Raw genomic sequence first — 19569 nt, forward strand, 5'->3', positions numbered from 1 at the left:
GTGTTTTTTTTTTTTTAAGTTTCCAGCCACCGCCGGCATTTTTGATTCATGGCCGCCAGAATATTTTGTTGTATGAATATCTGAACATGCAACATGTTGAAAGAAAGAACAGAGTCTCTGCTTAAAAAAAAGGTTTTATTCTAGCTTCATGCATTCTTTTTTTATCAACACTTGAATGTGGGTAAGTTTCATTAAAAAAGCAAAATTTTGAACAAAAAGAAAATCATGTTTTTTGTCAAAGACTACATACAGATTGGATTCAGAATAAATTTTGAACAAAAAGGTTAGAAAATCATGTTTTTTGTCAAAGACTACATACAGATTGGATTCAGAATGTTCTGACAGCTTCACAGTCCTATAGCACTTCCTGATATTTCATTCAGTAACATTAGGCAGTTTTGCTTTATATGCTGTTTAATGTTTGATGATTGCGTTATTTTACATATGCATCTGCTTTAACATACACGATCACTTGTTTCTGCTATTTCTTCACCGTGTTTTGATCAGAAGATGTGTAATAGCACCTCCTACCATATAACAGCCAAAACACGGAAAGATGGAAAATTCAGCCGATGGCAGAGAAAGAGTTAATAATATGATATGCATACTTTTCTTCACATTTAACACATACAATCCTCCCCGAATTCTGGATTTCTGAATAAATTGGTCATAAAATTTATTTTTATTTTTAACAAAAGACAAACACAATCTGCTTGAACTAACAAATAATGCTTTTTTGTTTTTATTAAAAAACAATGTAAACATTCACAAAAAATCAGCCATGCACAACTGTCAGACATTTGGCACTTTTAGTTCAGTGATATTTTTGAGATGTCTTGTGTGCATTGCTCTCTTGAGATCAAGCTTTTGTATCCCTTTCCAGCTTTATGTAAGTCAACAATTCTGTGTTTGGAAAGCTCTTTTTTTGGATGGTTCACATCAGACAAAGCGTCTTGTGAAAGACAAACATTGTAATGGTTGGTTTATAGGGCAAGGTGAGTCTGACCTCCAATCCTGTCTCATTGATTGGACTCCAGGTTAGATGACTCCCGACCCCAGTTAGCTTTTGGATAGAACACTTCCACCCTACATTTAAGCAGAGTGCGTTTGTCTACTGATGTGACCTAGCTGAAGATCAGATCAAATTTTATGGCTAGTTTATGGTGAAATCCAGATAAAGCCAAAGGGTTCACATAGCTTTTCTTGGACCCATACATGCAATTACAAGGTCAGATGACACTGTTTTCTAGGCATGGACATTCTCAACGGTGCAATAGACAGTTTGATGACATCATCAATCCGAGAAGACTGGATTCCTGTGAAACTGAATGTAGCTGACGCAACAGTCACAGTCATCAAAGAAAAGGCAATGTTAAACCCAATAACATCCTGCCAAAATAGTTGTGTTTTACTAAAGTACAACTTGTTGTGTTTATGCAGTTGTGCTTATGATCTTTGGAATATTGACTCATGTATGATTCTTGATGTGACCACCTATATTAGGAGGAAGAGGAGGTCCTAGTAGAGTGTCGTGTGCGTTTTCTGTCATTCATGGGAGTTGGAAAAGATGTGCATTCATTCGCGTTCATCATGGATTCTGGGAGCCAGCACTTTGAGTGTCATGTGTTTTGGTGTGATCCCAATGCTGGCAGTGTGTCAGAGGCTGTTCAGGCAGCGTGCATGGTGAGTTATGACACCAGAAAAACGGTTCTCCACCACATCAGATGTAAATGGGCACTATAGCTTTAGAATTAAACAAAATCAATGTCATGGCCAGAGCTGGGCAATATAGCTACAAAAATTATATCTCAGAAATTGTCAGCCTATTGAATGTATATACATTGCTATGGAAAAAATTAAGAGACCACTTGAAAATTCTCAGTTTCTCTGGATTTACTGGATTACTAGGTATGGGTTTGAGTAAAATGTTAATATCCGTTTTATACTATAAAGGTCTGGTAACATTTATTTCAAATAAAAATATTGTCATTTAGAGCATTTTTTTCCCCCCAGAAAATGACAATTGGTTTTCATTTGTTGTGATTGAAAATCAGGTTTATTCCACCAAATATTGATTTTTTGTAACTCTTCTAAAGTTAAAACATTGGTATTGTGTTGTCTAAAAATGAATATAAACATGTCTGAAAACATTGCATCTTTTTTGTTATTCTGACCAATTGTCATTTTATGCAAAAAATGCTCTAAATGACAACATTTGTATTTAAAATTTGGAGGAAATGTCATCAGTATTTTACAGAATAAAATAAAAATTATGTTTTACTCAAACTTAATTTTTTCTATACCTGTGTATGTATAGTTTGTGGTCAGTACGAATTTTTTAAAGAAATGGATTTTATTCGGTTAGTATGCATTAAATCAAAAGTAACAGTAAAGACATTTATAATGCTACAAAAGGTTTCTTATTTAAATAAATTAAGATAAATGTAAATACATTTCCTCAAAAATATTAAGCAGCTTTCAGCTTTCAACACACAATAATAATAGGAAAATGTTTCTTGAACAGAAAATCAGCATATTAGAATTATTTCTGAAGGATGGAAGGCTGGTGATGGATGCTGAAAATTCAACTTTGCCATCACAGGAATAAATTACATTTATACAAATATATTACAGTTATTTTAAATTGTAGTAATATTTCACAATATTACTTTTTTTCACAATTTTTCTGCATTTTTCATCAAATATACGCATCCTTGGTGAACATAAGAGAGTTATTTCAAAAACGTAAAAAAAAATCCCACTGTATATCCACTGCCCTTCATATATGTATTTTAATAAATATTAATAACAGTACATGGCCATAAACAGCTACCTTAATAAAATGTAAGAAAATAAAATTCAGAGCATTTGGAAAGTATTCAGACCCCCTTCACTTTTTTCAATTTTGTTATGTTGCAGCCTGATATTACAATCATTTAAATTCATTTTTTTCTCCTTAATCTACACTCAGTAGCCCATAATGACAAAGTGAGAACAGAATTTGTATATTGTACACTGTATATTTGAAAAATTCCACACAGGCACATCTATGAATAAAACTTGATGGCCAAAAAATATTAAAATCATTGTAATAGTCACAATGTTGCTTAATCATTGCAAATACCTGATTTATCACCCACCCTTAGTCAAGACCATATATTAGATCAGTATCACAGCTGTAGTGTCCAAACAACAACCCAACCTTAAGTCTCGTCCATTCTATTAAAAGTTTTGTTATTTCATAATTTAAAGTTTAATATTTCATAAGTTCAAGTTTAAAAAAAAGATCTAATCCGACCGAGCCTGTTTCATTGCATGCAACACATGAATTCATTCCTTGTTTTCTTCTTTGTCTCTGCAGTTGAGGTATCAGAAGTGTCTGGTGGCACGCCCTCCATCTCAGAAAGCCTGCTCACAGGCACCCCCTGCTGATTCAGTCACACGCCGTGTCTCCACCAGCGTCAAACGTGGAGTTCTGTCCCTCATCGACACGCTCAAACAGAAGAGACCAGTCACTGAGCTCAACCAGTGATCTGACACACGAGCACGCACACTCACCGTCACGCTCTGCATGCTTAAAACTATCAGAATGTCCTGTACATACCTGTCGGGGGCGAAAACGGTCTGAAAATCAGTAATTATGAAATGAGCTGATGCCAAGAAAATTCACCCTTTACTCGCACACTAACACACACCTAGTCCACTATCTACAAGCCTCTCTCTTCCGTCTCATGCGATTATCTGCATGGGAAGCCACGCCACTCCAGCATGACTGAAACCAACAGGCTCCGCCCATCTATAAGATCCACCCTATCAGGACAAAGCCTACTCAAAGAGATTTGTGTAATTCAACAAGAACAAACAAGGCTGCTTCACTCAACAGAGCTTCTTCATAGACCATATGTGTGTGCGGGTGTGTAGAGGAGCTTGCTGCTGCTTCATTTGCTAAAGGATGTTCATAAGTGTCATAAAAGCTATTTTTGTTGCATTCTTTATTATCCTGAGAGAAGAATGGGTGGATGAGAGGAACTGTGCTCTGTGTTCCATTCAAAGTTGGATGACGGATATTCTTACTTGATATCTTCTGACCAAGTTGCTCCAGTGTTCAGTGCTCAAAAGATGAGGTGTGAAGGTTGCGGTAACATTAGCGATATTTTGGTGACATTTCGGTCCGTTGCTAATTGTCAGTAGTGCAGCGACGTATGAAGCACAACTTGCATAAAAGCTACAATTGGTCAACACAGTAAATTCATATTAACAACTTGCGAAATCGAATAATTTGGATACCTATTGGAACAAAGGTAAACGTGACCGCACCTTAAGGCAACAAAACAACACTATATTAGCAGTGCATTAGTTCAGCGTCAACAATGAAGTCTTCTAGCAACCAAATTACTGAGAATAAATGCGCAAGTTGGAAGTTCAACTTCAAGTGAAGTTCGTTTGCGCTTTTCCAAGTAGGAAATTCCAGCTTTTTGAGTTGAGTGAAACAACATTAACATCGAAGCTTTCACCAAATGGTTTTGTTTTCTTCAAGAAGCTCTGCTGACACGTTCATCTTCACCTGAAGTTGATGAGGAGGCTTGGAAAAGATGCCAATATGAAACAGACTTGCTCTGCATTAACACCGCTGGAAGGACACGACCTGTTCAGTGTGTAGATGTAAAGTATGAATGTGCTTTTTATATTTCCAAAGTGAAATTGCCTTTTTGTTTTTTCTTTGAAAGAGAGAATGTTGTGGAAGAGAACTGAATTACTCATGGAGCAAAATACAGGAGGCGGGAAGAACTTTGTCTAGAGTCAAACCCTTCAGTCGTGTAAATTCTGCTTTGAACCCCAGCGTAGTGCTTGCTTCCTCCAGAGGCTCTCCAGTGACTGAAAGTCAAAAATACCTGACTAATAGAAACTATCTGCATCACATCCAAGTTAGTGAAAAACTACAATGTCTATGAAGAGCTATTTCAGTTCCAGCATCCATTCCTCACGTTTGGATGCCATTAGTGGCTCTATGTGTCCTGGTTGTGCTTCACAAACGTTTTATTTTTATTTTTTTGACCCGCACGCACCTACGTGGTCTTGCTGTGCTCTGGCGTGCCACCTGTAGTCCTAGACTTACCCTTTCTTTCACAAGGGTTTTGACGAGTCACTTATGTGTGTACATATAGTATCTATATATAGCAAACATCATATCAAGGCTTTATTTTTTCAAATTTCAGATACTTTTATTTTGTCGCTTTTTTTTTTTTGGTTTTGTTTATTTTGGTCATACTTGCCTGGGCATGTCTTGTGATCCCGTTTATTCTGGCCATGCTGTAAAAAAAATCATGTATGTGTTGTAGATAAACCAACTGATAAAACAGAAAAGAAGAAGAGTGAAAGATGGTAGAGATTGTGAATACGAATTTATTTTATGGTCCTTTTTAGGAGAGCTAGCTCTAGGGGAGGAGATGTGAACTGTAAGTGTCTATCTATGCATTCTTTTAGCTCTGAGGAAGATTTGAGAGGAAAAAAAAGACACATTGCCTTGCATGTCCTGCGACAATTTAAGAAAAACTGTACTGAACAGAAATGATATTTTTTATTTGATTTATTCTATTTTATATCGGTATATACTGGTTTCATTGTGATGTATCATAGACATTCTTTACCCTGTATTGAACAACAAATCAAACACGAAATGTCAATTCAAATCACTGTACAGTTGCTCTGGTGACCCTCAAAGAGTTGTGTATCTCAGACGCTGACTGCCATCGTAACATAACATTTGAAAGGCCTTTGTAGGACCTTTACATTCTGCCCAAACCAACATTAGACATAGGTATAGGCTAGTATACGCTATATGGCCAAAAGTATGTATGGCTATTTGACTATTTCATTTGCAACAGGTGCATAAAATCAAACAATCAATCTCCTTTTGGACCCTTGAGAAATCTCAAAACCCTTAATGCTTTTTTTAAAAACGTGGCGCCCAACGCAGGGTCTCCCCAGAGGGAACCTTGATATCAATTTGATGTCAAATATTAGTCAAGACTTGATCAAGATGCTGTAACATTATTTTAAATTCAGTTTGGACTGCAGTTTCTTGGGTGAAAATAGGAAGTTAATCCCACACTGAAATTGGTTTAATGCATATGTAGGTCAATATGTTTGACATTCAATTTACATCAAATCAATGTCATGTCAAGTTTTTGATGTCAGTTTGATTTGCATATTTGATCTGGGGTTTTTTTTACGTTAGTTTTGATGTCTTTTCAACATCAATTGCCCACTGGGTCAAGACAAGTTTTAACAATGCGTTTTAATGCAATACAGATTGTTTCAAAGCAGCTTTATGGTTTTAGACAAGGAAATAGTGATGCAAACAAAATTAAAGCAGCTCTAAAAAGATAATAGTGATTATTTAGTTGAAAACAGTTCATTATTGATTCAGTTTGGTTCAATAACTGTAAAGTCCATTAATTATAGCTTGATGCATTTTAAAAACACAGTGCCCATGCGTGAGACACTAAAAGACATGGCTAATAATGCATATTTACAATAGCAAAACAATTAAAAAGCCTTGCAGTGAAACATTTTTAGCATAATACAGTAGGATGCAATGGAAGCTGTTATAATGTCCTATTAATGATTTGTATGATTTATATTATATTAGACATCCATTTGGTCAATTAGTGTATGTTCCAAAATGTCAATTTAAACAAATTTCCTCAACAGACACATTCATCAAGACTGTTACAATCAGATTTTACCACATTTAAAATTTCATCAAGACCATTACAATCAGATTTTATCAAAATTAGAGCACATTTGTTTGGGCAGTATGTAGATGTTTAGCTAGCTCAACTATAACCATTACTCCTGTATCCTGACCACACGAGGCCTCTGCTTTCACCCTGCTAATCAGAGTTTGAGATGGTGAAATAAGTGTCATCTGTATAAAGATGTTAAAATTACGTGATATGAAATCAATCTGTCTGTGTACTGCACCCCTTCAGTCTCCCCCTCTTAAGAAGTGCATGTTGGTTTTTGTTCAGTTTTATTTTTCATGTGAATTTCACTCTGTGATGTTGGGTCTTATACAACTCACTGTTTTCTTTTGAATTATTTTTTGTTTGTTTTTTTGGAGGGGTTCACAGTAAATAAGCATCAATCACACTTTATGTTTCAAAATGAATTCAGTGGCAACTGGCAAAGTCAGCTGTGACACGCAAAACCAGAAAGAGGGAGGAGGCTTATGGGTAATGTAGTCCAGTACAATAATTCAGCATAGAATCGGCATTCTCATGTTAGCCAAGAATAGTGTGTTTGACTCTAGTGTTCTTGCATGGTGAATCACTCTGATCGACGATTATCAGGGGAAATCTCATCACAAGGATTAACAAGCTAAGAATTAACACTACTGGTGAAATACACTCAAACACACGTTTTTGTGGAAACGTTGGCTTTCTCTGCTCTACACTAATTTGTACACCATATAAATGTAAACTGTTGTGAAAATAAATGGCATATTACAAAATACTTCAAATGTTTCTGTAGTCTACTGTTATGGCCTAATGAGCTATTGAATGTAACTATTTGAAATTTTCAAATTGTTGTGGTGAAATTGTACGATCTGCTTTTGGCCCACTGATTTTTAGGGGGTGGACCTTCATGCTTTGCATTTCTCTAAAAATCGTACGTTTTGTACTAGTCAAATTGTACACATTGGATATTCATAGTTTACAATATACCTGGGCCAATAAAGCTTTAGTGGCATAATTATTGAAGTCACGAAAGATATTTTCTTCCATATTATGACTTGGTTCTACCCATTGCTTGTTGGTTGGATGGAGGCAGACAGGCTGATATATTTACAGTCGGTTATAAGAAAGGGCTAACCAGATCAAACGTTGGGAGAAGTCCAACATTTGTAATCAGAGATGTCGTTTCACCAGAAGATTGAATTATGACATTTTGGTTAAGTTGCCTCAAACGTATTCCTCAAAAAAAAAAAAAAACAGTGAAATGCAAACTCAGAATATAATGCAAACCTGCAATAATTAAATGTTAAATGACACAAATATCCTTATAAAAAATAAATAAAGATACAAAATATTGTTTAAATTAAATGAGATCGAAATGTGGTTTAAATACACCATGTGGTGCATATTGATACAAATCTGTTTTTTTTTTTCATATTTGTAGTCCAACACACAAAATCAGGATCTTCCTTTCCAGGTTACAAATCACAAACAAAATGTGTTCAACATAGTATACATGATACTAACAGTTACAGTATTGCCAAAGTACAGCATACATCAACATTAATAAACCAACTATGCCGTTTTAGTCATAAGATCAGTACCTTGCTTTCAATGGCGATATACTGGTCTGCACACATTGTTTACTACAATTCTTTTGTATGGAAGCACAAGGGATGTGTATTTATGAACAACAGGTTGTAGCTCAGCGCCATGTCTGTGAATGTAAAACGATGGAGTCTCTGCCTTTGGCAATTCTGCTGGAAGAGGAAAGACTGCTGGAGAAATTAGAAGACATGGAGGAGTACAGTCGATAGGAGGATGAAGAGAGACGTGAAGAACTGAGTCAACTCTCTTGACCGGATTTCCTCCCTGGCTTCCTTAAAGGCTTCTGATTTTATGTCCTTTTTTGGTTTAACGGACTCTCGTTGAGACAAATGTCTGGATCTGTGCGGTGACCCCGGGGTTCTGATGGCAGGGGGGTTGCTCTGAGGTGGAGTTGCTTTTAATGGAGGTAATGTTTGCGTGTTGAGGCCGAAGGTGCAGGAGTCTCTTGCGTGGAGGTCGAGACCTGCTCTGATGTTCTTTACGAGTTCGAGACTTAGACTTTTTTCTCCTGGATTGCTTAGCAACTTTAGCTCGAGGCTTACGACCTTTTGGATGCTTCTTTTGTACAACGGAAGACTGGTTTTTATTGTTGGATGATTGGTCTAGAACACTGGAATGATTTGTAGTGCTGGGTGTGGCATCCATAACTGTTGATTTTTGACTTGAAGTGGGATCTAGTGTGATTGTGGGACCGTCATTCAAGATTCTAAAAGTGTGTTTTGAAGTGGCTGCTGTCTGGCTGACTGTATCGGCGAGCACACTGTCAGCTGGAGGACTCCGACTGATCTTCACTGATGCGGGAGGCTCTATTAGGGAGGAAAGCGGAAGAACTGGTGTGGATCCTTTTCGTTTTTTTTCTCTTGTTTGGTTTCTCTTCATTCAGGGGGTCAGGAGGCATCAGCCCCCCCAACAAACCTTTAGCAGCAGCTCGTGCTAAAATATCCTGCACCGTTTCTACCTCTGCTGGGTCCTGCTGTTAGAAAGAAAACACACACACACATATGCATAGTGGAATATTACATATAGGGAGACTGGGGCTAGTTGTCACAAAGGTTTTATCTCAGTAGTCTCAGCCACAGACGACACTTCCACAGTCTGCCGACAGTCCATTCACTGACCATCTGCTGCATTCTGCTCACAAACCTGGAACGTCCTGGTAAACTCTAATCTGACTGGCTGATTTTACACAACTCCTGACAACATTAAAACGAAGGTGGATTTTAATCAAAAAGTTGTCAACCATGTTCTTGGGATGTCAGAATGGGGCAAGTTGTCTCATGTTTTAAACCGATTTAATAAATTAACACATTTATTTTTAAATACACTACCATTTACAAGTTTGGGAATTGGTAAGACTTTTCAAATGTTTTTGAAAGAAGTCTCATGCTCACCAAGACTGCATTTATTTGAACAATATATATATATATATATATATCAGAAATGTTTCTAATAGGCTGAATCGTGCTGCTTAATAATTGTGTGGAAAGCCTGATACATTTTTTTGAGGAAGTAAAAAAAAAAACATTTTATTTGAAATAGAAATCTTTATAAATGTTTTTACTGTCACTTTTGATCAATTTAATGCACCATTGCCAAATAAAAGTATTAATTTCTATGAAAAAAATATAAAACAATTATATAATTTAACTATTTTTATTGATTTATTCATTTAGCATTTCACTATTGTTTTACTATCAATGATTTATGGCAGATTGTGATAATGAAAGCTTTTGGGGCCAATGTTCAATTTAATTATTATTTAAATGTAATAATAAAAACAACAACAAACATGTACAACTATTCATCGTAGTACAAAAGTGACAACTAGCCCCAGTCTGTATATGCTGTATAAAGTGCAAAGGCAAGCTTTGACACATACACACACAAAAGAAGCGACAGCCTTGTTTCTCTTGCTGTGTGTGGTCTTGTGAGGATGCTAATGTGATCAGACACGTGTGTTCATTATTTAGTGCGAACCGGAGCTACACTGCCAGTATTTAGGACAGCAATGCATCAAGCTCTGCATGAGAGCGGTGTGTGTGTGTGTGAGCTCTCTCATCAACTCTACTTGCACAGACACTTTCCTTCACGCTTGTTTAGATACAAACAGAGCATATGAATCCCAGCATGTCATCATGTCTGTAGAAGTCCCTTTATATATGTTACAAAATCTGTTAGTCATTAGATTTTCTCTCTTGTCTTCTTTCTCACCTCTCTTTTCATCACACAGAGGAAACAGCCATTTGTGACGTCAGATGCCTGAGTTCTGAAAAACTTCTCTTCCTCATCGTCCCATCCTGCACTGACCACCCTGAGAAAAATATGAAGAGAGCGAGAGATGTTTTGTGTTGTAAATTCAATCCAGCTCATATCCATTTTCTCATAACTCAAACATTCACATAATCCTTCCCCCACTAAACTAGCTTCCGTGGATTAACTGCTGTTTCTATGGATACAGCAACTTTAAATCCTTACAGTTAGTGGCGTGTGACAGGAAAGACTTGATGCTTGGACAGTGTGTGTGTGTGTGTGTGTGTGTGTGCACCTGAAGGGCACAGCGTTTGCTTTGCTGTCTGCGTTCTCAAGCGCTGTCTTCACGAGTCGTTCATTCTCCTCTGGATACACTGAGCATGTGCAGAACACCACAGCTTTCACCTTAGGAACTGAAGTTAACCAAGTTAGGTCATTATAACTCAGATGATGTGCTCTAGTCAATTAATTATTTATATTTAAAAAAATGCATTCAAAAATGTGGGGTCAGTAATATTTTTGCTGCATTTATTTGATTAAAAATACAGTAAAAAAAACGTAATGTTGTGAAATATTATTACAATTTCAAACAACTTTTCTATTTTAATATATTTTAAAATGTAATTGATTCCTGTGATAGTGATGAATTTTTAGCAGCCATTACTCCAGTCTTTTGTCATCATTTGGTGACGATATATATATAATTTTTTACATTTGATTTTACTTTATTATATTTGAAGTTCAGGACAATTAATGCAGTTAAATGATAAAATTGATTTACAAAAATGTTCTAACCTATGGAAACCCAGTGACCACCTCAGAGTTCTTTTTTTTATTTTTTATTATGATAGTTATGAAAAAGAATTAAAAAAGATCAAATTTCCAAAACACAGAGACGGGCTTCCATTGAAATCTTTTGGGCAATTTGAGACATTGTTGAGAATTTCTAAAACTCTAGAGAGTGCATTTTCCTCAGAAAATACTTCAGCAAAGGTCTCAACTTGCTCTTCAATTTAGGAGGAGACACCGTTGAGACCGGGGCTAGTTTCACAGAACATCAAATCTAAGATGAATGACTTTTCACAGGGCAGACCTGCTCATACTGACCTACAAAGGTTGTCCTCCACCTGTCTGACTTCCTTTATAAGTCCCTCCTCTGCTCTTTTAATTGGTTCTCTAGGCTGGAACTTCCTGTCCAGGAGGTCACAGAGTATGACCACCACAAGAGCCATAAGATCATCTGGTTGAACATGCACACAAGCTCACCCATCAAACACATCAAAGTCAATATTGATATGAAGATAAAAGGGCAGATGTCAGTCATAACAGACCCACCATTTGCTGAGAACGGTAAAAGTAGCTGTGAATCAGGATCTCCTCCAGTAGATCTTGGCCTGTGATGGAAGGAGAGAGACACTGATGTTATGATAGCACTGCTATACTGCAGTGGATAGTTGTAATACAACAGCATAATATGAAGAGTTCAAATGGGGAGCAAAAAACTCAGCCATATACTCCTAAAATACCCAACAGCAAAACTGATGTGTGAGAGTTACAACAGTTTTGCTGAGAATTGAATTTAAAAATAGCTGGATTCCAACTCAGACTGGCTTTCTGAATTTTAAAAATATTATCGAAAATATTTAAATGAATCCCGTCAATTTTAAAATGAAAATAATCAGCATTCAGGATGCCTTCTAAAATATTCCTTCTTTCAAAATGTTTGTGGAGGAAAATTTATTAAACATTTTTTTAACATAGACCTAAGATTTTTTTTTTATTATTATTTAACCAAACAAGAAAAAAACAACAACTAATAATTACTATAAAAAATAGTTTTGCTCCTTTAATATATTGTATAATATATTAGACTGATAAGCTTATGTCTAATTTTTTTCTGAATTGTATATAAATTTAAATCATTTGTTGTCTTTGTGTTTCTGGATCATAGAACTGACTGTGAGTATGAACTGACCTCATGCTCACAGTTCAGCGCAGCCATTAAAGTGTTACAGCAGTCAGCTAACTGATGTCTGACCTGACTACACTAAAAGCAAATAGATGTCCTTAAAAAAAATAAAAGAGTAAAAAGCCTTCCTAAGCAAAAAGTTTGAGAGAGCGAGTGTGTGTGTGTGTGTGTGTGTGTGTGAGAGAGAGAGAGAGGTGAAGAGAGTAGAGGAATGAGTCAGAGACCTGTGTGTGAAAGATAACCTACAAGAAGAAACTCAACCAGAATGTGACCAGACATTCCCAAATGATTGATTCAGGACCTCAGTAATGGAAAGACGAGGGGGAAGGCAAGGAAAGATGAGGTCAGAAGAGAAGAAATGACAGGAAACATGGAGAGTATGCAGCTTTGCCCAAAAACCACAACCCTATTCCCTTCAAATCTATGTTTTCTGATATCAAGCTTCGGAAACAATACAACAAAACTATTTTGGTAACACTTTACAATTAGTTAACATCAGTTAACATGAACTAACAATGAGCAAGACATTTGTTAAAGTATTTATTCATCTTTGTTAGTTAAGAAAAATACAAAAAATGTTCACTGTTAGTTCATATTAGCTCATGTCCATTAAATAATGGTCCCACTTTATATTAAGTGGCCTTAACTACTATGTACTTACATTTAAATTAATCATTTGGTACAATGCAGTTATTGTGTACATACATGTTTTTACATTGTACTTATATTTTTTTAAATACCTGCATGTAATCACATCTGTAATTAATTTCTGTAATTACATTTATAATTACACTGTTGACCCATCCCTTACACCTTAACCCACCCTTAAACCTACCCATACCAACAAACCTGTCACTAACCTACCCGTTTCCCACCTCAATAGCAGCAAAAGTGTTTTGCAATACAATATGAACACAATAAGTACACTGTACTTAAGTTAAGGCCACTTTGTACTTAGTTAAGGCCACTTAATATGAAGTGGGACCAATAATATTAACAGATGTCTTATATTAAGTGGCTAATATGTGTCTTTCAATGGGCAATTTTGAAAATATTTAATTTGTCCCCAAATCGTAAATATGTGGATAATGCAAACAATGTTTAAAAAAAGGCAAGAGAAGCAAAGGAGGAAAAAAAAGAGTTAAAAGTAATATATTTTACATCAATATAAATATTGACAAATATTTTTTAAATATTCTATGACATTAAATGATGTTTTTAACCCAATTATTTAACATTTCATTTGCACCTAACAGGGTTATTTTAGTTTTAGTTTGTATCATCAGAGACCACCAAAGAAAAAAGTGACAACCAACCCGTCTCCTCTAGAACATTATAAAATGGAAAAGCTCTCCTCTGCTGTACTGTAGGACAAGAACAATGGAATTCTGGGTAATAGTAATATACGTTTATGACTCTTCATATGTTTCCAACTGCACCTTTGAGTCATGAGGAACTGAATAATTGATGTTAAGGATTTGTGGGCCGCAAAAAGTATGACATCAGTGACCACAGGGACATTAACTGCACACTGCAAAAACAATCGAGATCAACTGGACACATCAGATTCTTGTGCCTTCTAAATCTCATCACTATCTTTTATGACATTTACAGTGTTACCCAAGACTTATTTTGCTTCTTTATGGAATTTATCATACCAGATCAGGCAGGTAAATTCCACTTCTAATTCTCATCCTGATAATCATACAAACTCAGTTTTGATTTGAGGCCTGGCTTTATTTTGTCACTCACATTTCAGGGTGTTAAACGCCAGCTCATATGCCCAGAGCTCATTCTGCTTGGTGTTGGCGTCTCCGTCGTCAACAACCCCATCATCATTATCATCATCATCATCATCATCATTACACCTTAACCCACCCTTAAACCTACCCATACCAACAAACCTGTCACTAACCTACCCGTTTCCCACCTCAATAGCAGCAAAAGTGTTTTGCAATACAATATGAACACAATAAGTACACTGTACTTAAGTTAAGGCCACTTTGTACTTAGTTAAGGCCACTTAATATGAAGTGGGACCAATAATATTAACAGATGTCTTATATTAAGTGGCTAATATGTGTCTTTCAATGGGCAATTTTGAAAATATTTAATTTGTCCCCAAATCGTAAATATGTGGATAATGCAAACAATGTTTAAAAAAAGGCAAGAGAAGCAAAGGAGGAAAAAAAAGAGTTAAAAGTAATATATTTTACATCAATATAAATATTGACAAATATTTTTTAAATATTCTATGACATTAAATGATGTTTTTAACCCAATTATTTAACATTTCATTTGCACCTAACAGGGTTATTTTAGTTTTAGTTTGTATCATCAGAGACCACCAAAGAAAAAAGTGACAACCAACCCGTCTCCTCTACAACATTATAAAATGGAAAAGCTCTCCTCTGCTGTACTGTAGGACAAGAACAATGGAATTCTGGGTAATAGTAATATACGTTTATGACTCTTCATATGTTTCCAACTGCACCTTTGAGTCATGAGGAACTGAATAATTGATGTTAAGGATTTGTGGGCCGCAAAAAGTATGACATCAGTGACCACAGGGACATTAACTGCACACTGCAAAAACAATCGAGATCAACTGGACACATCAGATTCTTGTGCCTTCTAAATCTCATCACTATCTTTTATGACATTTACAGTGTTACCCAAGACTTATTTTGCTTCTTTATGGAATTTATCATACCAGATCAGGCAGGTAAATTCCACTTCTAATTCTCATCCTGATAATCATACAAACTCAGTTTTGATTTGAGGCCTGGCTTTATTTTGTCACTCACATTTCAGGGTGTTAAACGCCAGCTCATATGCCCAGAGCTCATTCTGCTTGGTGTTGGCGTCTCCGTCGTCAACAACCCCATCATCATTATCATCATCATCATCATCATCACCTCTGGGACAGAAGCGCCTATAGCGAATGAGTCGGGGAGCGAGGTCTTTCTCCACATGTGTTTTCTGGAAAATAGCTGCAGCATGAATGTACACAGAGTCTGGGAATCCCAGAGGTGTCTCCTCCCTCTCCATCTTGATTCTTTCTGTGGGCACTGCAGTGAGCCTCTTTTTAAGGGACTGAGTACATACTTTTCTCATTGGACCCTTAGGAGAGACTGGATTGTGTGCTTTAGGTTCAGTGATGTGACGTCAGGTAGATCGGAGTCCAGTGTGGAGCTGAGAGTCTGTTTAACCATTCTGAAAAAAATACTGCATTAGTGATTATTATAGATCATTATAGTATTATTATAAAGACATTATTTAGTCCAGCTTTCAACTAGCCTCAGTCAGCGACTATATAAAAGCCAATTATTTCACTTGTAAACGTTTTCTCACTTAGTATAATGTAGTCTTTACATAAATGAAACTATAGGGATCATCATATTTGGGGGTCCTTGGCATCTGATTTAGTCTAATTAAAAATATTTTGTACACATAGTATTTTGACCCTGTATGTAAAATAATATACAGCATACAGTTATATTTGGATATACAGTTGAACCATAAAAGTCTGACACCACTAGAACTTGTGCATAAAAACAGTGCAGAACCTTACATATACACTGTAAAAAAAAAATCTGTGACATTTACGGTAAAATACCAGCAGCTGTGGTTGCCAGAATTTCACCGTTAAAAATATGGTAGCAGTATTTTAGGTTTTACAGACTTAACTTAAATTCACAATAAAAAAACGTATTTCATTAACTGATGTAATGTTAATAAACCAGCATATTGAAGTACTAATATCTGTTTTGAACCATTGTAATACTGATAACCACCAAAAACAGGTGGTGATGAGAAAGTCACATGATGAATAAAAGCTCATCACAAACAGCTCTTCCTCAAGCCGAGAAGGGAAATACTAATATATATACAGTATATATATAGAAGGTGCACAGTGTCATTCACACAAACACTAAACACCAACATGGTAACACACATGAAACTGAAATTATGCAGTAAACATTAATTTAACAACATTAGATGTAAGATAAAGCCCTAATGTACACAACTGATAAGAAACATAGATATTTCAAAGTGTCATGCAGGGAATTCTGGGAGTGTCAATTTAAGTTTTTTTCACTGTAAATTATAAATGACTTTTTTTTTTCACTTCCAAAAAATGTAATTTTAACAGCATTTTACTGTAAAATTACATTAAATGTTACAGTTATTCACCGCATATCTTGGTGTTGGCGTCTCCGTCGTCAACAACCCCATCATCATCATCATCATCACCTCTGGGACAGAAGCGCCTATAGCGAATGAGTCGGGGAGCGAGGTCTTTCTCCACATGTGTTTTCTGGAAAATAGCTGCAGCATGAATGTACACAGAGTCTGGGAATCCCAGAGGTGTCTCCTCCCTCTCCATAAAAGCTCCATAAAAGCTCATAAAAAAAACTGAAATAATGCAGTAAACATTAATTTAACAACATTAGATGTAAGATAAAGCCCTAATGTACACAACTGATCAGAAACATAGATATTTCAAAGTGTCATGCAGGGAATTCTGGGAGTGTCAATTTAGGGTTTTTCACTGTAAATTATACAATGACTTTTTCTTTTTCACTTCCAAAAACCGTAATTTTAGCAGTATTTTACTGTAACATTACATTAAATGTAATTACAGTTATTCACCGTATATAGTATGGAAAGTTACTGATGACCAATTAACAGGTTTTTACTGTAGCATTTTTACAGTCTTTTACTGTTAAAATCACAATAATTTTTTACAGTGTACCGTTCTTTCTTTGAATCCCAGATTGTAGACTTTTTCACTGTAGACTTTTTGAATCCATTGAAAATATATTACTCTCCAAAAGTTTGGGGTCAGTGTGATTTGTATTTTGTAAAGAAATTAATTTTATTCAGTAATGATCAAAAGTGATAGTAAAGACTAAGTAAATGTACTTATGTAAAGACTTTTAAGTTAAATACATCAAAGAATCCTGAAAAAAAAGTATTAATTTTGACAATAATCAGAAATGCTTCTTGAGCAGCAAATCAGCATATCACAATGATTTCTGAAGGATCACGTGACACTGAAGACTGGAGTAATGATGCTGAAAATTCAGCTTTGCAATCACAGAAATAATTTACATTTTAAAATATATTAAAATAAAAAACTTTAAATTGTAATAATAATTTACAATATTACTGTTTTATTGCACCTTTGATTAAATAAATGCAGCCTTAAGTGTAAGAGGCTCAAAAACATTAAGCAATCTTACTGACCCCAAACATTTGAACAGTATAAACATCTGGCTCCAAAAGTCCTGTAAGCTTCTGCTTATTACCAGTTTTAAATTAGAATTTGAAATGCACACATTCAAAACCGAATTAGTCAAAATGAAATTTTAATACATACCTCATAATATAAGGGCAGTCAGCTCGGCAACAGGTATGAATATGAGAACAGAATGTGAAAATTAGGAGCTCTCTCTGTCTCACTGTCAGATTCAGGTTCACAGTCTCTCTCTCTCTCTAGCTCTGAGATCTTGTGTCACTACAACAAACACATTTGTTCTTGTCAACAGAGTGTGAATCTTCTCTCTACAGATGTAGTCACCCAGCTATTAGCAGCTCATCATCACTCTCTTTCTCTCTCTCTCACACACACACACACACACACACACACTAAGTCAAACCTGTACACTCACAGGTCTCAGAAAAGGAGAGGTGTTTAAGATAGCATAGTGTCATACATGTTCGTTTGGAAGTGTGTTTGTTGTATTTCTTACCCACTTCCTTACAGAACTGAGGTGCTGTTATTCACTGGAGTTTTAGTTAAAGAACAGGATGCTGACTGTAAGGGTAAACAGACTCCAGAGTAACACTTAATTTCTGCTCACTTGAAACCCTCTCATGCCTGATGCACGTCGGCTCCAATGAGACACAGTTAGCCTGACGTTTGCATTCCTCTAAGTCCAGTCTCCCTCTGTTACCCCCACATTAGCACCGAAACAAACTACAGAGATCTTTGTCAGAACTTTCCAGTCAATTTGAAGAGCTCAGCTCTAATACAGCTTGTACATCATGAATAAGCTACACAAAAATTAGCTCTCTACCAGAGCTTTGAATAGGTTTTTTTTGTTTTTAATGTGATTGTAAATATTAATTTAATTAATAGTGTGTGTGGGGGTGTGTACACTTCCATGTGTGTCTGTGTGCTGAATTAGTAACGTGAAGAAATATACAGCTTCTTTTTCCTGATTAACCCACATGTCAATGCCTCAGGGCCAGATCAGTGTGTCCAGTGACACTGCAGGTCATTCAGCTTCACTGCGATTTTTGTTTTAGAATCCTTGAAATACTTTTATAGTTTTTGAATTAGATTTTTTTACAAACATTTTTTCATTTTAAAGTTTTAGTAATTTTGTTGTGTTTTGTCAGTTTTATTTTGTTATGTCTATGTAGTAATTTTTATTTATTTATTGATTAGTTAACTTAGTTTTCATTAGTTTAGTATTTAAAATCAAAATGAGAATTGTTGCCTTGGCAACTAGCTGAAATTAAATAATGCTTTTTTAAACATATTAACATTTTCTTCCAAGTAACATTTTTTAAAATGCGTTTAGTGTTAGTTAATGACAATGTCTCTGATTTCAGCTTCAACAGTGCTCTGTCATTGTAAAGATTTCTTTTGATCTAGGATCTATCTCTCTCAGTTCTGTCTCATATGATTGGTGTGTGACTGTAGAGGGTGTATGATGTGATGGTGATATATTTGCTGGTGTGAAACAAACAGATTATAATAAATTGAGATGGGTGTGACTTATTTCACATTGCACAAATAAGAGAACTGAAAATGGTCTGATAGAATAGAAAAGTCAAAAATTTCACTTCTTTCCCATATTTAGCATGATTTGATGTATCAATCCTTTCCGTGGCACAAATGCTATGCTACAAAAATGAATACTTATGGTTAGGAGCAGTGTTGGGGAAAGTTACTTTTAAAAGTAATGCATTACAATATTGCGTTAC

General features: G+C 35.7%; 1 protein-coding gene and 1 pseudogene across 1 annotated transcript in view; one reads left to right on the plus strand and one right to left on the minus strand.

The window, feature by feature from the left end:
- Positions 1 to 7443, plus strand: part of LOC107702376 (amyloid beta A4 precursor protein-binding family B member 2-like) — a 48640-nt gene extending 41197 nt beyond the window's left edge. The window contains exons 17-19 of the mRNA XM_016504677.1: positions 1251 to 1366; positions 1504 to 1683; positions 3362 to 7443. Of these exons, the coding sequence (XP_016360163.1) occupies positions 1251 to 1366; positions 1504 to 1683; positions 3362 to 3532 (467 nt within the window). The 3' untranslated portion in view covers positions 3533 to 7443. The remainder of the gene's footprint in view (positions 1 to 1250; positions 1367 to 1503; positions 1684 to 3361) is intronic.
- A 934-nt stretch (positions 7444 to 8377) lies between these two features.
- LOC107702280 (putative methyltransferase NSUN7) lies at positions 8378 to 15684 on the minus strand (annotated as a pseudogene).
- Between the last annotated feature and the right edge of the window lie 3885 nt (positions 15685 to 19569).

This window comes from Sinocyclocheilus anshuiensis, unplaced genomic scaffold (genome assembly GCF_001515605.1).
Source record: "Sinocyclocheilus anshuiensis isolate Anshui unplaced genomic scaffold, SAMN03320099.WGS_v1.1 scaffold86, whole genome shotgun sequence".
NCBI classification, from domain to species: domain Eukaryota; kingdom Metazoa; phylum Chordata; class Actinopteri; order Cypriniformes; family Cyprinidae; genus Sinocyclocheilus; species Sinocyclocheilus anshuiensis.